General features: G+C 30.5%; 1 protein-coding gene across 1 annotated transcript in view; it reads right to left on the bottom strand.

Annotated features, from left to right (window-relative positions):
• Positions 1–1882: 1882 nt before the first annotated feature.
• Positions 1883–21406, bottom strand: part of Smp_165580 (putative rad25/xp-B DNA repair helicase) — a gene marked incomplete at both ends in the record, with an annotated part of 29100 nt that continues 9576 nt past the window's right edge. The window contains 4 exons of the mRNA XM_018788803.1: positions 1883–2305; positions 3518–3748; positions 8460–8705; positions 19015–19299. Of these exons, the coding sequence (XP_018654309.1) occupies positions 1883–2305; positions 3518–3748; positions 8460–8705; positions 19015–19299 (1185 nt within the window). The remainder of the gene's footprint in view (positions 2306–3517; positions 3749–8459; positions 8706–19014; positions 19300–21406) is intronic.

Raw genomic sequence — 21406 nt, 5'->3', positions numbered from 1 at the left:
GAACACTCAAATTTTAGGAAAACTGAGTTGCATGTTATAACCAAGATTTATTCATTCCAGTTCGACCAGCCATCCTAGAGATAAAAAAATCTTATCAATAAGATTATACAGTCTTCAAAACAGATGCTTTTGTTGATAAGAAAGTGATATTTAAAAGTGATGGTTGTTAAAGACGAATAAACAAGATAAAGATTTTAATGTTAACTACAAGATTCAGCATAATTATATATCCCTACGTACAGTTTAGATTGTCTTTATTTTTTTATTTGCCTATAATGACTGTTAAAAAGTTTTGTGGTAGATGAGAGACAAACGAGTCTGAAACATAAGAATAGTTTGCTTTTACAATAATGGTGAAAGAGTTTTCCTCTCTTTGAAAGCGAATGTATTTCCTATATTGGAAGTTGATAAGCTATTACCTTTCCAGCTTCTCTCTCCGTATATATATATATATATATATATATATGAAGTTTGAAAAATCCCTTCTCCCAATAAATTTCAGTTACCCCTAGTGAAAATAAAACGAAAAGTTTCACGATTTAGTTTCTTCCTCGCTCGTTTCAGTTATTAATCATATTAATATGATTAGATCACAGTGCATTCCGGACTTCATTTTCTAGGAGTTATCATTTGGATGATGGAAACTGACCTAAATTTCTTCTTTGATACAAGAAACGAATATGAATATATTACAACTTAGGAAATGAGTATTACATATATAGTATGTGTAGTTCACTTATAAATAGATTCTTCTGCTCTCAGATCCTAGGATTAGTTACAATATCTGTTCACAATCCAGAGCAATTTCTACATCAATAATGTGAAAATTAAAAACAAAACCAGCAATAATATGGATCGAAGGCTGACTTAATATCCATTTTCTGAAATAGTACTTGAAAAATAACACACACCTGTATTTCACTAACGGTTACGTTTACATAAATATGTTATAAAATAAGAAATAAACAGAGACATTGAGCAGTCATTCAGGTGTGTTATAGAGTGATAAATAAACTTTTGAAAATACTGTTTATTATTATTATTAGCATTCAGAACGCACAGAACAAATAAGTCGCATAATGTGAATACATATATTGATTCACTTGTATCAAGAATTTCATATTACCACTATCATTTAGATACATATCGTTACTCAAAGCTGTGATAAATTGAACGCCTAGGATTCTTATCTTGAATAAATTGCTGCAAGCAGAAAATACTAGAAAATACGGATAGTATCGTTAATCACTTTTTAACCGTCACAATTTTATTATACAAGGCGACATGTCCAATGGAAAAGTCTGGTGTGAATGTCACTAAATCACGTAATGTTCTTGATTTTCATGCATTTTGTACAATGTATTTATATTCCTACCAAGCTTTTGGCGAAATTCTAATTTTTTGTATTATCATGATGTTGAGCTATATAACATATAAGGCCACACAATTCATCAATGTCTTCATCCTGATCTACTCCTGGAAATTGTCTTAAAAACCTTATTACGGAGTTTTTAATTTATTCCCTGTAATTACTAGGAGTAATTTCTAAAAGTATAAACGAATATCAATGGAATGGAAGGAATGGCTAAGTACACATAATTTACATCCGTCGTAGTTGAAGCAATCTTCCAACCAAACTAGTGATGGAAATGAAGAACAGATGGAGTATATAAGTTTTTGAGAAGCTAAGTTAGCAAAAGAATGGAGACTTTGATGTTGCTTTATTACCTTATGCACATGATATTTCAGTCAAAGCTTTAAGAGTGACAAACCAAGACGTATTTTCTGCCTTGTTTCTAACAGTCTAGGGTTGTTAGATGTCCCATACAAGCTTTACATTAACATAATTTAATCTATCGGTTGTTGAGTAAATAAATAAGTTTTATAAACTAGTGAGAATTTTTCTAGTGTTAGATCTAATGATTCGCACCTTATTTAAAAAGTAAGCTTCAAAAATCATGGAGGAGTTCCCTAACATACATAAATTGAGGAATAATTGTGATGAACAAATAAATATCAATTTACTAAGAATATTGTAAATTACTTTATAAGAATATCCTTGATTTACTAAGAAACGTTGACGTTTTAAAGCATATTGCATTTCCATAGTGTCTTGAGAGACTAAAGAATAGAAAAATGCATTGTAAGCCTCAGCATCCATGCCTCTTTTTGCTCTTAAAATACGTCCTAAACGTTGAGCTTCTTGCCGACGACTACCTCCATGAGCACTGATCTGTATGAGAACTGTTGCCTCAGGCAAATCAAATGAATTGTCAGCAACTTTAGAAACGAATATTGCCGGAACCTGTTTGAGTAAATATATAGAACAAAATTTAAGTTTATATTAAGTAAAATACATACTAGTTAATTTTGAGGATATTAATTAAATTTTTTAAGCAAAAAGTATTAAATCGAATAGACGTTGAACCCTACTAATAGAAAGTAAAACAACTTAAGAAACATTCTTCTCATGTGCATAAATAAATTATAGAAAATGTATTACATTTTATCTTTTTTGACTTTATTCTTGGCGCCAGTATGACTATTGTAGCACATAAATACGTTCAGTGGCACCCATTTTAAGTCAATCACAGAATACAATCGAACTATACACACACATATATACAAGGATAAATTTTTCTAACATACGATTAATAAATATTCTTATGAAAAAACGATTGTACGATAACAATAAGAAACACTATACCGTGATTAGTTGAACAGTGAGCGAACATGAATGATATAAAAAAGTATAGTCGAGCTCCATATGAATCAAACCATTAAATGGCATAATTTGATGGTTGCCAGTAATTAAGTTTTAACCATCAAGCTGTTGAATGTCGTGTGCTATATTTTTTACGAAACATTTATATGTATTCAGTAGTCCGATTGTGATTATTATGATCTAACTAATCAATCAAATACGGGCAAGCTAAAATAGGTGTGATTTAATTTTAACCTAAGAACCAATATTTAGTTAGACCAGCTTAATGATTAAACTATATAATCAGAAAGATTATAGAACTCCTAGTATCTAAGTTATGTATCATTTAAAAAAACGTAGATTTCTTAAACTCATGAAAGCATTCAAAACAGTACTGAGTTCTACAATGAAAACAAAGGATTTATCAGTATGGGATTATGGAGGTAGGATAGTGGATGCTCACTGCTAAGGAGTCCCATACTAGAACGAAACGCCCATCTAGTGCTTCCATATTTTCAATGATGGTTTAATATTGATCAGTTCGTTATCTCAATGAAACAGAGGATTTAATTCACCACGACAATTTGAAAAGCTTGTTGTTCATCAACATGAAAAAAGGTGAGTAGGAATAATCTATCTCGGAATTATATATATATATATATATATATATATATATATATATATATATATGAGGGAAGAGGAAATTAACGGGATGGTAAATTACTCCAAACAGAAAATAATAAATACAGGTTTAATTATGAAAATTAATTATTAGATGATTAATTAAATAACTGTTCAAATAGAACAACTTACATTAGGATTATGTTGAAAATTTTGTAATATTTGCATACGTTCCGCTTGACCAGTTGGACCGTATAAAAACGGACGTCCCATTTTTGTTGCGTAGTATTTTAATGCAAATACATTATCAGAGAATATAATAATTTTATCATTTCTACGCTCATGATAACGTATAAGATATTCACAAACACGAAATTTGTTCGGGTTCATAGCAGTCAATAATAATTTTTTCATACTTTTCATCTGACAATAATAATCATAATAAATGTACTGTTTTTATTACTTTTGTTTCATTTTATCCATAAAATTATACAAAACACGACAGAGAGAAATAGTTAGGACATTGTAATTCTTCACAAAAAAGATGATTAAACAGATCTATCATCAATACAACTTCCAATTACGAAATCTCTTGTTTAAAACAGCTGACTCAAAAAGTAGAGTTGATGGATTTGTATTAAATTAAATGACTAGAGGGCTACTTAGCGTGCTTTTATATCACTAATCGACATGATTTGAAAAATAACTAAAAAAACAGAAAATACTAAACGAGTGAGATTTATAAATGTCTCTTTATACATCAGGGTTCAAGCCTGGAGTCATCTGAGGATTAATGACATAAGAAGTACTTGGACTCTATAGTGAATAACTTGACGTGATCACTTTGATTGAAACAATCAAAAGTAGTTAAGTGAGATCTCTTTCTAGTGAATTTATTCTTAAAGTTGTACAAACACAGAGAGATCCTACAGACGAAATGCAGCTAGTATTGAGCTCCGGAACACACTTTTCATCGAGTTCAGGAATCAGCTGGATGTCCCTGCATACGAGTTGATCTTCACTTTAGGATTCGAACCCAGTACCATTCGCTTCAAACGCCAACATATTATTCACCTAACTTTTGACCGAGGTAGCCACTCACTTATGGAACAGGCATGAATTTTAATATGTTTTGTAATGCTTTGAATATATGCTATCTTTTACAGCGATAATCAATTATATGTTTGTTAATCACAATAATTCAATGAATACAATAACAGAGGAGCGTTATGTTCAATAAAGCAAAATACCGGGAATGTAGTTAATGTTGAATACTCATCAGGAATATCTTAAAAAGCCTTAATAATTGTCAACGAAGTCGCGTACAGTATGATAAAAAATTATTGTTGAAATGAAACGGATTCAGAAATAATGAAGAAACAGAAATAAACTGGCGAAGTATACACAATATAAATACTCGTTACAATGCCATGCATATATATATATATAACTACTAAATATTTTTACTTGCATAAACAATGGATAAATTAATCGAAAACACGATTAAAATTTAGATACAGTTTGATGGTTTATCTCACTTTCTGACACATCAGCAGTATGCATTATAAACTTTGTTCAACATATGAGCTCTTGATCCTCAAATTCATGTAATTCAGTTACCAGATTAGATCTCTTCATTATAAAAATGTTCTTTAATATCATCGGTAAGCCACTACTAATATTGGTGATTTAGTCGATTTTATAAGTTACGATTTCTTAGTAAATATTACGTTGAATATTGTAAAGGGTGAGGATGATCCACTATTCTAACCTCCAATATAAACGTTAGAGGTGGCTATGGTATATTCTACAAAGCCGAATAAGACAATATGAATGTAATGACCAAAGTATCTATGACTTTCAGGATTATAATCATTGACTGAAGTTTGGAAGAAGATGAATAAATCACTCAACTTTGTAGGCTCAATTAGAACTTTAAAAAAGACGCACACAACATAAAAGCAAGGTAGTAAATAAAGGGATTTTAATGTACTCTCGAAAATCCAATATGACTGTTCTAAACATATAGATTACATGCCAACTAATGTATTTTCAATGCTCTACGATTAGGGTGATGTTTTCATGACTGCATATTAAGCAGTTTCAAAGAAATTAAGGTATGAACTGTCGAGTATATTCACTCTCCTGTCTTATTGATTTATCAATTTTAAGATGTGTTTTGAAATCACGCACCTTGACACCACTATTTACTTAACCAATCAACTGTGTAGTCAAAGTTTCGCTGTATTTAACATATAATAAATTCAATCAAATTAGTAACCCCTTTTCTTTGAATCCATTACTACGTCGTTTTTTACTGAAAAGTTAAAAGTTATTTATTTGTTAAACGATTTTCTCCTCTCCCGATTTTTAACATTTTGAGTTGAAAATTAATGCGAAGTTCGTATCAGGAGAAAACTATCGCTTAATATTGTGATAACAATAAGAAAACTGGATTACAAGCCTAATCTTATTGAGTCATAAGTATTCACTTTAAGTTGCAGTAAGTCTACCGAAGGAATCATACACGAAATTAATTATTTAATCGAGTGTCTATTTAGTAATGTGTCGAGTTGTAAGTTCTAACTATTCTATACGAACAAACAACAATACTTACGCTTATTATGGATCAGCTGAGAGTCAACTGCCTGAATTCAGTAAAGTACAGCTCTATAGAGATCAGACAAAGCAGTAACTGGATATTTTATGTTATATCCTCAGTAATTGTCACAAACATTGAGGAAAGCACCCAACTACGTCACAAGGCAAGCCTTCACTTGCAATCCTGAAGGCCAAAGGAGAAGAGGAAGACTAAAGAACACATTACTCCAAGAAATGGAGACGAACATGAGAAGAGTGGACAAAAATTGGATAGGACTAGAAAGGAAGACCCAGGACAGAGTGGGTTAGAGAATGCTGGTCGGCGGCCTATGCCCCATTGGGGGTAACAGGCGTAAGTAGGTAATTGTCAATCATACAAAGTTATGTTTTACAACCACACACCCTTGCACGTTAAAAATAATACTTCAAGTTTATAAGAATACGTAACAAAACTATGATACATGCTTCTTTTACAAAGAATGATACAGTAATTGCCATTCTACGTAATATCATACAACGGGGAATGATATGAAATTGATAAGTAAGAGAAATTCGATATTTATGGCATTTTTCACCTTCATAATAATAATAAAAGATTCGGGTTAACCGAGAATAGTCCCTTTTATATCATTCCACAAACATTAAATGAGTTTTGCCTAAAGCCTATTATAATAATAAAATAAACACTTTAATGAATTTCTGCTAAAAAGCTTTAAATAAACTACATTTGAACAACATTAAAAACCTTGATTTTCCTTTTGCGATAAGTGAGAGTAAACAAACTGATTAATAAGTGAATGTATGTGTTTAGTTGGATTAGTCGGATAATTCATTTACACAATGTACATTAAAACATAAGTACATACAAATGTGAACATCTTATATTCTGTAATAAATAAAATTGAAAGCACTTAAAAGCGGGAGAAAGATGTGTAACTCATTCGAAACAGTTCTCATTATTAACTTTTAGTCTGAATTTTCCAAGTAACTTGAATATTCAACCTTGTGTATGGGTGATTTTTATCGAACGCCTGTAATTTCAATTATAAATGAATCTTGTAAGCTCACTGAATCGTGATGACAGCAAACCATTTAAAAATTCTGTCTAATTTATCAAAAAAAAGAGGAAAATCGTGTCCTTGTGTATGAAGTCCACTGGGAGTTGCTGTTGCTAATACCACTCCTACTACTAGTGAGTAGAAATTGATATACAATTTATAAATATAATTTAACATTTATATCTAGTAATAAATCTATATTCTTTTTTCAAAAATGATGTATCTTTGAATAAAATTATTCAGCAAAATGGTAATATGTGGATTATATTAGTATGAAACAAGGATACAGAAATAACATTGTTAGTGTTATATGACAAGTAACGATACTATCATTATAGTAATAGTAACAATAATAATGATACAGTTGAATAATTCCAATCCGGTAAAATAATTTGGTGAATGTCCGCTATTTTGGAAGAATAAGCATTTATTGGTTTTCCGAATAATATGGTTAACTGGAATTATAAAATACTGGTGAATTGTTTCATTCGAATTGAAAACCAGAATTTAAAAAAGTATTCTGTTCGAATGATGCGTTACGATTGTTGAATTTAGTTTTCACTGTTCTATGTTAACTTAATATAGTCTACTTTATAAATGTATAATAAAGTTTCCGCTCATTTGTTTGGTTCTTAATTGTACTTCTTAGTGAATGATGAACAGAGTGTACCACAACTTTATCATAACATAAACTTGCATATCTAAAATAAACGGACCAAGTCATTAACAAAAAATCCTTTAATTGTGACTGACGGACAGTGCCACTCAGAATAGTTATTATTAAAGATATCGCTTCAAATGTTCTATGATGAATTTTTGGAGAGTGTGACCTCAATAATGATACCCCGTACCTTATACAAGTTCAGGTTATGTTTTGTTTAGTGAGAATAAGAAGAAAACATTTCTCGAAAGCAAAGACAAAATGAAAATTTTAACGGGGGAAAACGTTCGATACACAAGTCACGGAACTGACTACTACTATATAGAGCGGAAGATTAAACGCTTATGTTATTACTAGATTATCTTGGGGATAGATTTTTAAAAGTATGGGATAGATCTTTCTTTCTTCTAAATTAAGACTCTTTGGTAATATACATCCACAGTCTTCAGATCAGACAAAGAGCACAACGTCTTTTAAACACTTATTAAGGAGTCAATGGCTCAGATTTCCAAGCTAGGTTTCTTTTTGATGGAACGTGATCAGTATATAATGCCATTAATGAACTACAGCCCCACTACTAATTTGGTTGAATTTTTAAAACAATCGGATAATTAGAGTTGAAAACAAACAAAAATTCAAACTATACTTTCACCAATCATAACTACTATTATTATGTTATTTTACTCACCAACATTTGATTAGTTTTGTATATTCAGATATAAAATGATATGTTAGTGTTGAGCTATGAATAGGAGGCTGAATAAAAAGTAATACAACACAGAGAATCTATATCATAAGTGAACTAATAACTTACATTTAAATATTCTCTATAAAATTCAGGTGTAACAGGACACCATACTTCTGCGCATTGAACACGTGCAATAAAACCACGTTGTTGTAATTCTAACCAATTGGCTTCATATAATTTAGGTCCAATTAAAAAATTCAAATCGGTTATTTTATCATCTTCACGAACTAATGTTGCTGTTAAACCAAGTTTACAATGTGCTTGCACTAGGGTTAAAACACGACGAAACATTTTAGCTGGAATTGTGTGGACCTAACGTAAATTAAAACGAATAAAGTGTAAAACATTATTCTATTGTAATTTTAATTCATGTAAAATAAGAAATACATAATACGTAGTATGAAAATTTTTCTTCATCATCTTGAATCAGATCATGAAAAACATATAACATGAAGTATTTTTGTTACTCAGCATTATATCATACTGAATATGTAAGCTATCACAGCCACATTGTGAATTTTTAGCAGGTACGATAGAGCAATGTTGTACACAATATTTAAATCCTTGAAATTCGCTTGAATTCCTAAGGATGTCTTTTTTTGTAGATTTTAATTGATCTTTTGCGAGTCACACGCAGGAAAATCTTTACTTTTGCCTAACACGCTTATTACTTATCATTTTGTTACTTTTGCGCTAATTTCTCTAGAGTACTAAAAACAAATATTTACGCTCAATAGATGTGACCTTGCATGGTTTTACTTTAGTGTCACTAATAAATCGTCTCAGTGATATTTGCTTTAAATTAGTTAAAGGTGTCAAAGGATAAGGATCTCTGAGTGTTTAGAGTTTTTAAAAAATGAGCTTGTGATTATGTTGTGATGAACGAATACTCATGTGAGGATAACCAATTTATATTTTATACGAAATTACAGAATGTCTTGGTAAAATATGAATCATACACTAAATGTTTCATTTGCAAATCTTTCATCAATTGACCTTTGCATTCTGTTTGATTCTTCCAACTTACAATTCCTTTCTATTCCTCTTTTTGCCTTCTTCAATTCGATCTTCTTAGCCTTCTTCTGCCAGCCATTCAACTTTTGATTAGTAATACATACTACTTATGATTGTCGACATAAGTAGCATAGGCCACAATTTACCATGCAGTTAAGTAGTATCGTCAACAGAATTTATTACTTATGTAACCACCAGAAAGAAAGAAATATACACATGCAAAATCAATATAAATAGACATAGATCAACACTACGGTCATTTTGTGAATTTATACACAGTAAGACGAAACAGCCGTCCAATGCTTCCATGTTTTCCATGGTGGTCTAGCTTCAATTGACTCATGGTTTCAACTATAAAAATGACTAAAATCTCCACAAAACCCCCTTTTGATAGCATTCATATGCAACTGACTAGTGAAATTTATTTTCTTTTTGGTTTTCTGTAAATATTATATATCTGAAATAACTATTCGATAATTAATTTTACAACATTATTGAATAAATCTCGAATCAACTAATCACTGTTTATTGAATAATTCGATGATGTGTTTCTTAAAGTGTTTACTTTTTTCACGTCGTGAGAATGATTAAAATTGAGAGCTAACTTAGATACCTGATTGAAATAAATTCAACAACTTATGGGCCGCAAACATATTTATCTAATATACCCCACAACTAGTTTTCGCCGCTAACTTTATGAATATAATTCTTGTACGAATGAAGTTTAGCAATTAAAATGGTCTTAATTGCGTTAATGACAACATTCTTACTGTTAAGATGTACGATTGTAGTCCAAATACGCAGAACAACAAATCTATAAGCGTTGAGATATTAAAGTTTCTTGTTATGAAAGTAGATGTGAGTGGAGCTGAGTGCGAATCCATAAATTCATCCTTCAAACATCCTGTCGAAAGTAGTTGACGAACTTGTTATGAAACTAGATTTTGCATTTACGTTTCGATTTGCAGATAGTTAGGACACTGGAATCTGATTATTAGCAGAGACTTAGTTCATGAATTTATACATATGTCAGTAGGTAGTTTAAATACAAATAAAGTCGTAGTAATCTTTAGACAGGACCTGAATAATCACTAAGCTGATCTATACATTACTATAATAAGTTACAGCAGAAAATTTGTTTTGTACTTGTCTGTGTCCATTCACCAGAAAAACGTATACTTAACATCCACCAAACTTAATGTCTGTTGTCTCTCTATATGGGATTTATTTTTGGTATCGTTTCATGTCAACGTTATCATGTCATGACTCCAACTATGATAGCTAAAAAGCCACATCATAACGAAATTCTATTTATTAAGGGAAAATAGTTTAACTTCTCAACCAAGTAACGAAAAATTTTGTCCACACAAGAACAAAAACTACCATTAGTGAGAAATTCAATATTATAATATGAATTTTAATAAATACATATTTGCTTAATTTACGGAAATAAAGTTCAAGGTCATTTAGATATCTACACTGAGAATTAAAGATAAGAACAACAAATAAACGAAACACAACAACTAACTTTAATAACTCTCCCCCCCCTACACACACATAGATTGCACCCGATAAGAAGATACAAAAATTATGTGTAAATAAATATATGCAGGATATCAAACTTCGTTGATTAATTTTCTTTTTAAAAAGTTAAAAATTTAAGTGACTAGTCCATCATAAGTTGCTAAACATGAACAGATTACATACACACATACACACAACAAGTATCAAACACAAGGAGAAAGAACTAACGACAATTTTCAAGACAAAAGTGAGGAGAAAAAGAAGGATTAGAGTCAAGATAAACAAGTAAATAGAATTAAAAATAGGTTATGATAACAAGTAAATAATTTAATCTCATCTAGTAAAACTGGCGAAGTGAAGGAGGTTGGGAGCTAATCCAAATTCTGTGTTTAAAAAAAGACCGAAAAGGAGGAGAAATCAACATAGAATAAACACATCGAGCATAACGAAATAAACAAAATATCCCAGTTAGTCTAAGATAAACAGCCAGGAATATATAGGACTATAAAAAAGAGAGGTGAAATGAAACTTTATGAAGCATAATGAATGAACTAGTTGAAACTAGGTTAAAAGTTGCTTTTGATTGAGAGAAAACAATAAAAATAGACAAGAAAGGGAACCAGCTAATATATATATATATATATATATATATATATATATATGGTAAATTTGAATGTTTTGATGTCAGACCTTAGAAGATTTAGATTTGAGAAAAGAACTTTCCTCGTTGTTTAAATGATTAATTTAACTAAATTGATCATATTGCTTTACTTCAGTAAGTATGGATTAGTGATGAACAAGGAAATAAAATTAAAATTATGTAAAGTGTAACTTACTTAACTAAACTCTTAATAAATTGTTTTACTGGTCTATGTGAATAGCTATAGAATGTTGTTCAATAGACATACATTAATTGATTTATTTGACTTCAATTCACACATTTCATTCGAGAGTGCTAGTTATATCATTTTTGTTATTTCAACCGAATTCGGCAGAGTAGAGCACGAATTTACAATTTACTACTAAAGAGTCAAATGATCCAAACAACAAGTTCATTGTGAATGTCATATAAGTATACCATTTGTGATTACCTATAATCAGTCTATATTTAGTCTGTTTCAACAAACTATAAACGCAGTTTGAATTGATTCGGAAAACTATGAAGAATATTGAACGAAAAGTAAATTGACTAAAAGGTTATGTGATCAGTCGGTCAACTACAGCGTAGGACCAGTCACATATATTCATCGGTCCAAGTCGCCATACATCATTAGCACAACAAGATGAACACAAAATTCATAGATGCAGTTACTTCAATGGTAGTAATATATAAAAAATGATTGCATATAAGGATATGATACAGGGAGAAAGAATTAGTTCATAAAAAAGAAAAGTATCAAATAATTTTAACCTCACAGTTTAAGGGAAGACAAAGAGTGTACACACCGACGCCACTGTGATAGATTCTGAGCCGTCACCCAGAGTATCCAACCACTGGTTACGATAGTCGCGCGACCCCCAACCAAGTAGTCTGCATCTACCAACATGGCTCAGACCAGAAATTAGTGACTGTATGAACTGATGCCACGTTTTGGTTTGGCTGCCCCCAACTGTCTTCCATCCGTTTCTAACACTAGTCAGCACTGTGTGATGATTTTTAATGATTAAAAATGGTAGATTTTGATGAAACAAAACTAATTATAATAAATGGTTGTTAGATCCTGGAAGAAAAGTATTAATGTCATCATCATTGTTAACTTTCAGTTCACGTGAATTGAATGATAAATAATTCATGTGATTTGCGATGAACTTTAATTGATTTAAACAAATTTCAGTTGTTGTTAATTAATGGAAAACAGTGGAGTACTTTTATAATGAACTAAGAGAAAACATCTTGTAATTCATAGTAAATTAAAAGATAAACAAAAAGTTCCGAGTTCGGTTGTCAGAGCATTGAAGAAATATTTCTTGGTTACATTCTAGAACACGTAGATACAAGAACGTTGCAGACTAAGATATCAATAACTCTACTTAGTTAAGAAGTTCAGTATCTAGTAATTAATTTTATTCATATTACGATTGTGCTCCTTTGAGTAACTATGTGAGCTACCCATGAAGATTGTAAATAGTGAATAGCGCTACAGAAGCATTTTGTTATTTTTATTAATTTCCATTCTACCTTGTTATGAATGACTTTATGTAAATAATATCAACATAGTTTGAACATAGTTACCTAAATCTTCTGTATTAGCCTTTTCATTAACTAGTCAGAAGCGAAGCATTACCAATGCTTGAAATCACACCAACTTCTATTCACTGCTACGAAATGAAAAGTGCATTGATTGAATCTTCTACATTGAAATAGCATGATCGTAAAGTTAAGATAGATTTACTGTGACAAAAACAGTGTTGTTCATTCACTATCCACCTTAATCAGTAACAATCTACATAACAACAAACACTTCACATTAATGAGTAACATAATATGTTTTTTATAGGATATAGAAACCGTAAACTATATTCATTAACTGGGATAATAATATTAATGTTAGAGGAGAATAAAATATTATTTGATGATTGTAAACATTTCCAGGGAATCATATTATAAAGGATAGTTATCGTGACTGTTAATGATAGACTGAATAGCGTTATAGTAATATTAGATACTTAAGCGTCCAAGTGAGTTATTTAATTAACTGTAAATAGCGGAAAACAGATACAGGATATGGCTTAACAGTTGATGAACGACCTTAATCAGTTTGAATTACGGTTTAGAAATACGTTTTAATCAACTGATAATATAAAAGACTACTGGACGGTTACTTTGTCCTAGTTCGCGAATCCATTGAGATAGGAAATGATAATCGTTATTCGTATTCTATCATATTTTCCATAATACCTGAAAGTCCTGAGGTTGATCCTGCATAAAATATGTGGACGAATAAGAAGTCTTAAACTAGGACGAAATACGTTTCCAAAGCTTTTGACTTTCTTTTTGTTTTTTATGTCTAAAAAGGATGAAAATTATTTCGGCAAACTATTTATCTGTCCAACTAGTTTAAATCTATAAGACAAATTTTGTAATGTACTATGCTGGATAGAGAATCAACTGTGATTTAAACGCCTTATGATCAAAACTTGATAATATTGAACTCTAGAGGATTTTACAGTGTAACAACAATAAAATTCATATTTCATGAGTGAAAACAAATGAAGTTTATCGCAGATACGGTTGTAATTAGTTGGAAATTCTACTAATGAGTGAGATGTTTTGAACTGATTGAATATAAATTTGTGAGTATACTGTCTACAAAATTTGAAACAAAGTTTTGAAAATATCCCATTGTATTAGGTTCAATGAACTAATACACTACTGCTAACAAACACTAGACCATCAGGCACTATCGAGATATTTCTTGTCGATAAATGTTAGCGTTAATATACGATCAAACAATCCAATAAACAAAGAAACCAATTCAACCACACTTAACTACAAAACACAAATCATTGTAAAGTACAACTTATCTAAAAGAAAAAGAAATCATGCCAAAGTTCGTATAAGGAGTGGGCAAGGTACAAGTTACTAGTACTTATTTCATCCAGTAGCTAATTGGGTCTGGTAACTATGCGGTACGCTTGTATGGATAAAAGAGGAAACAAAACTCTACCAACCGAATAGATTGGCAGGATATGTACTGTGTAAAAACTCATATTTTCTTGTAATAGTAAACGAGATATAATATGAAACAAGAAATCTCGATGAAATAGTTGGAGGGGAGTTTGGAAGTACAGTCGACAATCATAGTACAAGCAAAAATATGTTAGCTCTATTTATTATTTTATTATAAAATTCATCCCCCTATTAATTCGCAACTTATATATATATATATATATATATATATATATATATATATATATATATGATGTTTTTACTGAAAAATCAGTTTTAACTATTGTTTAAGCTACATATATTCAACTGGCATAATGCCTTATTCAATGTTTTATTTGAAAACTTCAGAAATAATGATCAATTATTTATGGTTCTTCCGCAATGAATACAACACATTTAGATAGCTGATTTGCAATTTATTGCTCCATATTTCAGTCAACTTGTGACAAAGTGCAACACTTTCAAAGAGATTAACTCCCTAGATTACGTTGGTTATTTGGAAAACCACTTACGAAACTGAGTGTCAGTAAGCATACAATTATTATTTACTTAGGTTATTGACAGATATTTATTTGTTTTAAGGCCAACCTGAATGCTCTGCGTTCCAGTATGTGTGAATTCGTGAATACTCACTAATAAGGAGCCCTAAAATCAAGCACGAAACAGCTATCTGGTGGTACCTAGTCTTTTGATTGTTCTTCAGCCACAGCTGGTTCGTGATAAGAATACCCCCGGGTATTTAATAACTTAATTATTTAAGCAATCAGTTCTTTTTTTTCCGAAAACAACCAATGAACATTTATTTATAATATGATTTATTGAATAGTTGGAGTATTCAGAAATTTACTTAATAGCATGTGTTTAGTAGATAAGTTGTTGTTATTATTCATTGCTCTGAACAGTTCTCAGCTGTTTAGTTGGCAAATATTTAAATTCCTGCATATCCTGGCTAGATTACTACACTTAATTCTGATACGAATTTATCTTTGATTACATTTATTGCATCACTGTCTTATTACTAATTAGTGATTACTATTCTTTGTAAATCAAATTGTCAATTTAATTGAGGATTGAAAAACAAACAACGATTCAAGTGTTTTAAACCTATTCTTTTACTAAAGTTTGTTAATTTACTATTAACTGTGAGATTCATCAGCTGTGAACTGTTTTCTATAATATCGGAAATGTAGCTTTCTCTTTCTAACTAAATCAAACTTTGGTAATAATAATGATAATGTGGAATTCTCAGAAAACAATATTTTAATAACGTTTTCTTAATCATCATATATCACAAAATATATTTACAAACATATATGCGTGAAATACATAAATAAATTTTATAGAATTAAATTAAATATTTTTAAGAAAATGAGAATCGATTGTGTGTTGTCACTAACTCGATTTTGCTCATAAGCTCCTTAAATGATTTCCAAATATTTGCAGAGTTTACAAGATTCTTGAGCATACATCAAGTTAAGACTATTGTTTTTCCTGATTTATTAGACTATTTCGGGTTCGAACTTCAATAGAGGTCCTCACATTTTTCAATAGACTACTTTGTTCATGAATTAACTTCTAATAAAACAGCTTGGGTATATAATATAATCGAAAAGAAAATTCTTTTCCCCGAAGATTTTTCAATTATTCAACTGAATATATCTTTACTAAAAAGGATTTAAGTTAAGTGATTGTTGGTATCCACAATGGAATTTCGGTCAGTCTTTATCAGCACATGTGGATCCTGTGAGGATTGCCCTGATATAATCCTTTTGTCATAAGTTTTATGGAATAGATAGATTGTGGTTAGCAGTGGAATCAAGAAGGCACGTTCCATCCTATTAAGACTAGTTATTTATATGTACCTGGTCTAATAATTTGTGCTTTGGTATAGTGATTATAATTCAATAAATTTCAGTCGTAAAAATAGCTTCAGTAGCTTGGATATGTTGTACGAATTTCGACCCAGCGGTTATTATATGATGGACTACTTGCCGGTCCCGTGATTGAATAGGAACAAAGGCAATTTATTATATGACATTATTATATGAACCGTTATTTGTCGATCCATTGGGACCCCCTGGATTATCCAGATCACGCAACTCAGTAAGCCGAAACGACATACACATGTCTTGATGAGACAGTGGTGCTTCTCTCTGAGTTTCCAATTACAATTTACACAAATCTCAAATTAGCCTTCATGAAAGAACACAATCTCACTGGGTTTTCTCATGTTGAAATCATACCATTTCATAAATACTACGCTTATTCATTTATTTATTGGCTGATAACTGTTACCTGTTGTATTTACCTCAGAATTTTATCGTGACACTATGCGGTCAGCTGTTTTTCGTATAAAATGATAAAGTACAAGTAATTAAACAGGGAAGATAGATTTGGTTTATTCAAAAGATGTATCCTATTCTTAATGAAACTACAACACAACCTATGGGTTTTTATTCAGAGTAGTGTCTAATTAAACTTTAAACCAGCAACTTTCACACGATTGCTAGAATCAAAGCAACGGATTTGCTCACAAAACAAGAACCATAAAAAGAAAATGCGTTTGCCTTTTCTAATCTAAACAAACCAATTGAAGAGATGATACTATAAATTATTTATTAAGTACCATAATAACTTCATGCTTCTAACTATAACAGTTTATATAATATATGATATTAACTGTTTATTTTTCCTCTTGACTACATTCAGTTCAAACAAATCAGAATACTGTAATTAGTTTAAAAGTAATTTATTATAGTTTCTGTTTCGGAACTTCCCTGCTTATTCTACAATATTATTATTTTGTTTTCAGGTCACTGAACAAGTGAGTCATTAAAGTGTTTAAAAAAATTATATTGAGGACAATTATTGACCATGAAAACTTTCTATAAGTTACCCGGGGATAAAAAAATTGTGTTAACGTAGTTAGTTTGTTTCATTAGCAATCATATTATAGCCTTTTACTTTCATCTATCGAAAAATTAAAACCTAACATTAAGTAATGAAATATAGGGAAATATCGTGTCCGTATCAATATGATAAACTGTTACGTAATCCTTGAAAGTACATGATTTGTGTGTTAAGTCAATTAAGTAAAATGCGAGAAATTTACAAAAATTAGACAATTACATCGAAATAAAATTGAATGAACCGAATCGATTGAGTCACTAATATTTTACATCCATAAAGTTAAACAACTAATCAACCAAAATAAGAAAGAAATTTTCAGAAAATAAAAATGCGCAGCAATCGTACATAAAAGCGACAAAAAAAGAAACAGTATTATTTCCAATTTCACTGAAGAAAGTGGAATAGTTACAAAATAAACGAATGGAAAGGGAAAGAAATATAGCAAAGCAATAACTCTAAAGGAAATTCCAACAGACAATATAATTTTATTCTCCGACGGATGTAATACGCAATGAAATGTGAAGAAAGAATATTTAGAAGTAATCATATTTGAACCAATGGAACCAAGCAGTTGAATAGTCGGAAACAATAATGAAAACCCGACACAAAACTGTGTATCAGCTTGAATAGCTCTAGCACTAACCAGCCTAGTACAATCAATACAGAAATTAATAAGATGAGAAGCAAATAGGTTGAAATGATTTAATCAGAAACAGTCGGGGAACGTGACATAAGAAAAAGAACAAGTTATAGATTAGTAATATTATGCTTCAGACTTAACAAGAAATGAAACAAAATTTAAATGGGAGAAATAAAAAAAATTATGATGATTACGTTACAAAACAATTTAAATCACTTCTTTTGATTGATTGATGAAAAGATCATACAATCAAAATAACGATCGAGAAAATTTCTTAGAACAAAATATAGACATACTTCACCAGAAAAATATGAGGATAAATTACTGTTATGAAATGATCAGAATATATTATTCTATGTTAAGTTAATTTGAGACAATCATCAGGAACTCTATCTTCACCTAGATTTGATCCTAGCCGATACTCATTAATAAGGGGGCCGAACATTGAACGTATTGATGTATCCCGTGAGATAAAAAACCTGTGTCAATTATTGTCAGAGCCAGTAAAGTCACCACCAAACTATATGAACTTATTTCAATCACAACTATCATATAATCCGACTGGTTGAAATCAAAATAGATAAAGTATGCTTAAAAAACGCAGACATACTGGTTGAAGAAGTCAGTAACTAATCAGAACGGTATACTGAACCATTTAAATTATAAAAAAACTTAGATAAGAAATCATCACATTAATTAAGTAATATGAATCAACAATAAAACATCACAAAAGAGTACAATGTAACCTTCCTAATCTAAAGTAATAGTGTGTTAATTCAAACACTACCACCATATATATATATATATATATATATATATATATATATAATTGTTATTTGATTATATGTTTGTACAAATCTTACTTCATCTAAAATCATAAGTCCCCATTCTTGACTTCTGATCCAATTCATCATACGATCAGCTTCATATGAACGCTTAGCTGAATGTGCAATCATACTATATGTACTGATACAAATGTGTGAGTTTATATTTGGACGATCTTTTGCATCACTAGTAAAACGTAAGATTTGACCATCTTCAATAGTAGACCATAATTTAAATTGTGCACGCCACTGTTCAACAGCAACACCACTTGTGCATAAAACAAATGTTGGCTTTCTTATTGTACATGCAGCTGTAACACCAACCTGAAAAAGGAAAATATATTTCCGAATAAAAAAATCGCCGACCACCCAAACAATCATAAAGACTTATAGACTAAAGCTACGCGACAAATTTAACTTAATATTAAGAAGAAAACAAACTTGAAGAAATCAATGGAAAAAAGTCCATAAAGTTTGAACAGTAGAGAATAAACAGTAACGAAAAAATTGTTACTCTAGGTTACAAAAATAGAACAAAAGATATTGTACTAATTCGGGGTAATAAGAAACTAAATGGTTTTAGTTTCTATTCTCCTTCATACTACAGACTCCTTCATTTTCACGGGAAAAATCCTGCGACCACTATATGAAAAATAAAATCAAAAGTGTTGAGGAGACAAATCGTGATCGAAATGGAGCAAAAACGTGATATCGAGACTTAGAATAAGAAGTTATTGAATTACTGAAAACCCAAAAAGAAACACCGAACCACAGGAAAGGATGTTATTTCTCAGTATAGGAAAAATATGAATACTACTAGTAAGTGACTTGAACTAAAAAAAATAGAACAGCTAGGATCGGAACATTATAAACCGTTATTCTTTGGATTTAAGTTCAAGCATCTGTTTTTCAGCACGATGATGTAATAAATTAGATCCTAGATTAAGTAAAAAAACGAACGAATACAATGTTATTTCAATATACCTATCAAAAAACAATTTATTCAGAAGAGGAATCCTTTTAGACGAGTGCAATTTCAACGCCAAACAATCATGTAGTAAATTATAGGTCTAAAAACAAATTGTATATTTGCAAGAATTAAATTACTGAAATCACGAACTGACGCGAATTAGATAGTCAGTGATCTCAAATACATCCAGCGATCTCCATAACCCGCGTACCGAGGATTCGTTTTGTTGTCTTGTGAAATTTAACTACATAATTTCTTTTAAATAAGCCGGTAGTTATTAAAGAAGGGCATTTATGAAGCAAGATAAATACATCATCAGTATGATGAACCAAGCAACTGTGAATATTGTGAAACTGACATGAATGAGATGTGTGAATGGTAATTTGGATTCTGGGTAAAACCAACCTTTGGAATAATAATAATAACAACACAAAAACAATAAAGTCATTTTTGTAAACGTAGAAGAGGAATATGAAGAAAAAAGAAGCACATATTGCTAAAATAACATTAGGAAATTGACTAGCGTTAGCAGTTCTAGTTTATTCATATCAAGTTCAACAAATTGAAGCCCAAATATGTGAATTTTGACTTCAACTATTATTATGACATGAAAGAAAACTATTGCCAAAAGTAAATATTGTTATTTCTTAAATAAATTGAATTCAGAATAACTACTACATTTGAGCTAATTAGAATGATAATTCATGAGTTAGGCATTGCTATTGAAACACTTTATCACGTAAAACATGATCAACTTCCGAAAACAAAACGCATTTCTAATCTAGTGAATAATTTTGAAAAGCTGATAATTTTACTATGCACAGATACTAACCTCAGTAGTTTAGAAACCAATATTGTTCACCATATGTGAGTATTCTAAAGACCTGATATTAACGAACGTTAACTATTTAAGGAGGATAGTTCAATTTCTTTCAGTATAGTTTTACTATACAAATTGTGGATTATATATTCAAATGAAAACAATACCAATTTAAAGAATCATTTGGTATTGTTTTTTTCGGAATAACATTGAAAACACTTACAAATAACTCCAAATCCGCTTGGCGGATAGTGAGTTGCAATTTGAAGTTATAGGTACTGGGTTCGAATATCAATATGAACATAAATACTGGGATAACAAGTCCTGAATTGGCTGAAAGTTGCATCCTGGATTTCACGGCTAATCAAAACCCGACTATAGAAACTTATTACTAAATGGCAATATCGAGGTAATTCGCTCAGGACGGTCGAATGCCACTACAAACTGGTCAAAATACAAGCCTTAGTATCAGCGATAAAACAAAAACCCTCACAGATGTATCATGATTTTCCCGTAACAACCCATATGTGAGTGTAAAAAGTATGATACTCTGATAACTGGACAAAAAAAGCTTTTTCCTGTATATAAATGTATCGAATACTTACTAATCACAATATTAATAAGTCGAAAAAAACAATCTT

Source organism: Schistosoma mansoni, chromosome W, assembly GCF_000237925.1.
Source record: "Schistosoma mansoni strain Puerto Rico chromosome W, complete genome".
In the NCBI taxonomy this organism is placed as follows: domain Eukaryota; kingdom Metazoa; phylum Platyhelminthes; class Trematoda; order Strigeidida; family Schistosomatidae; genus Schistosoma; species Schistosoma mansoni.
This window is presented reverse-complemented; position numbering and strand designations above follow the sequence as displayed.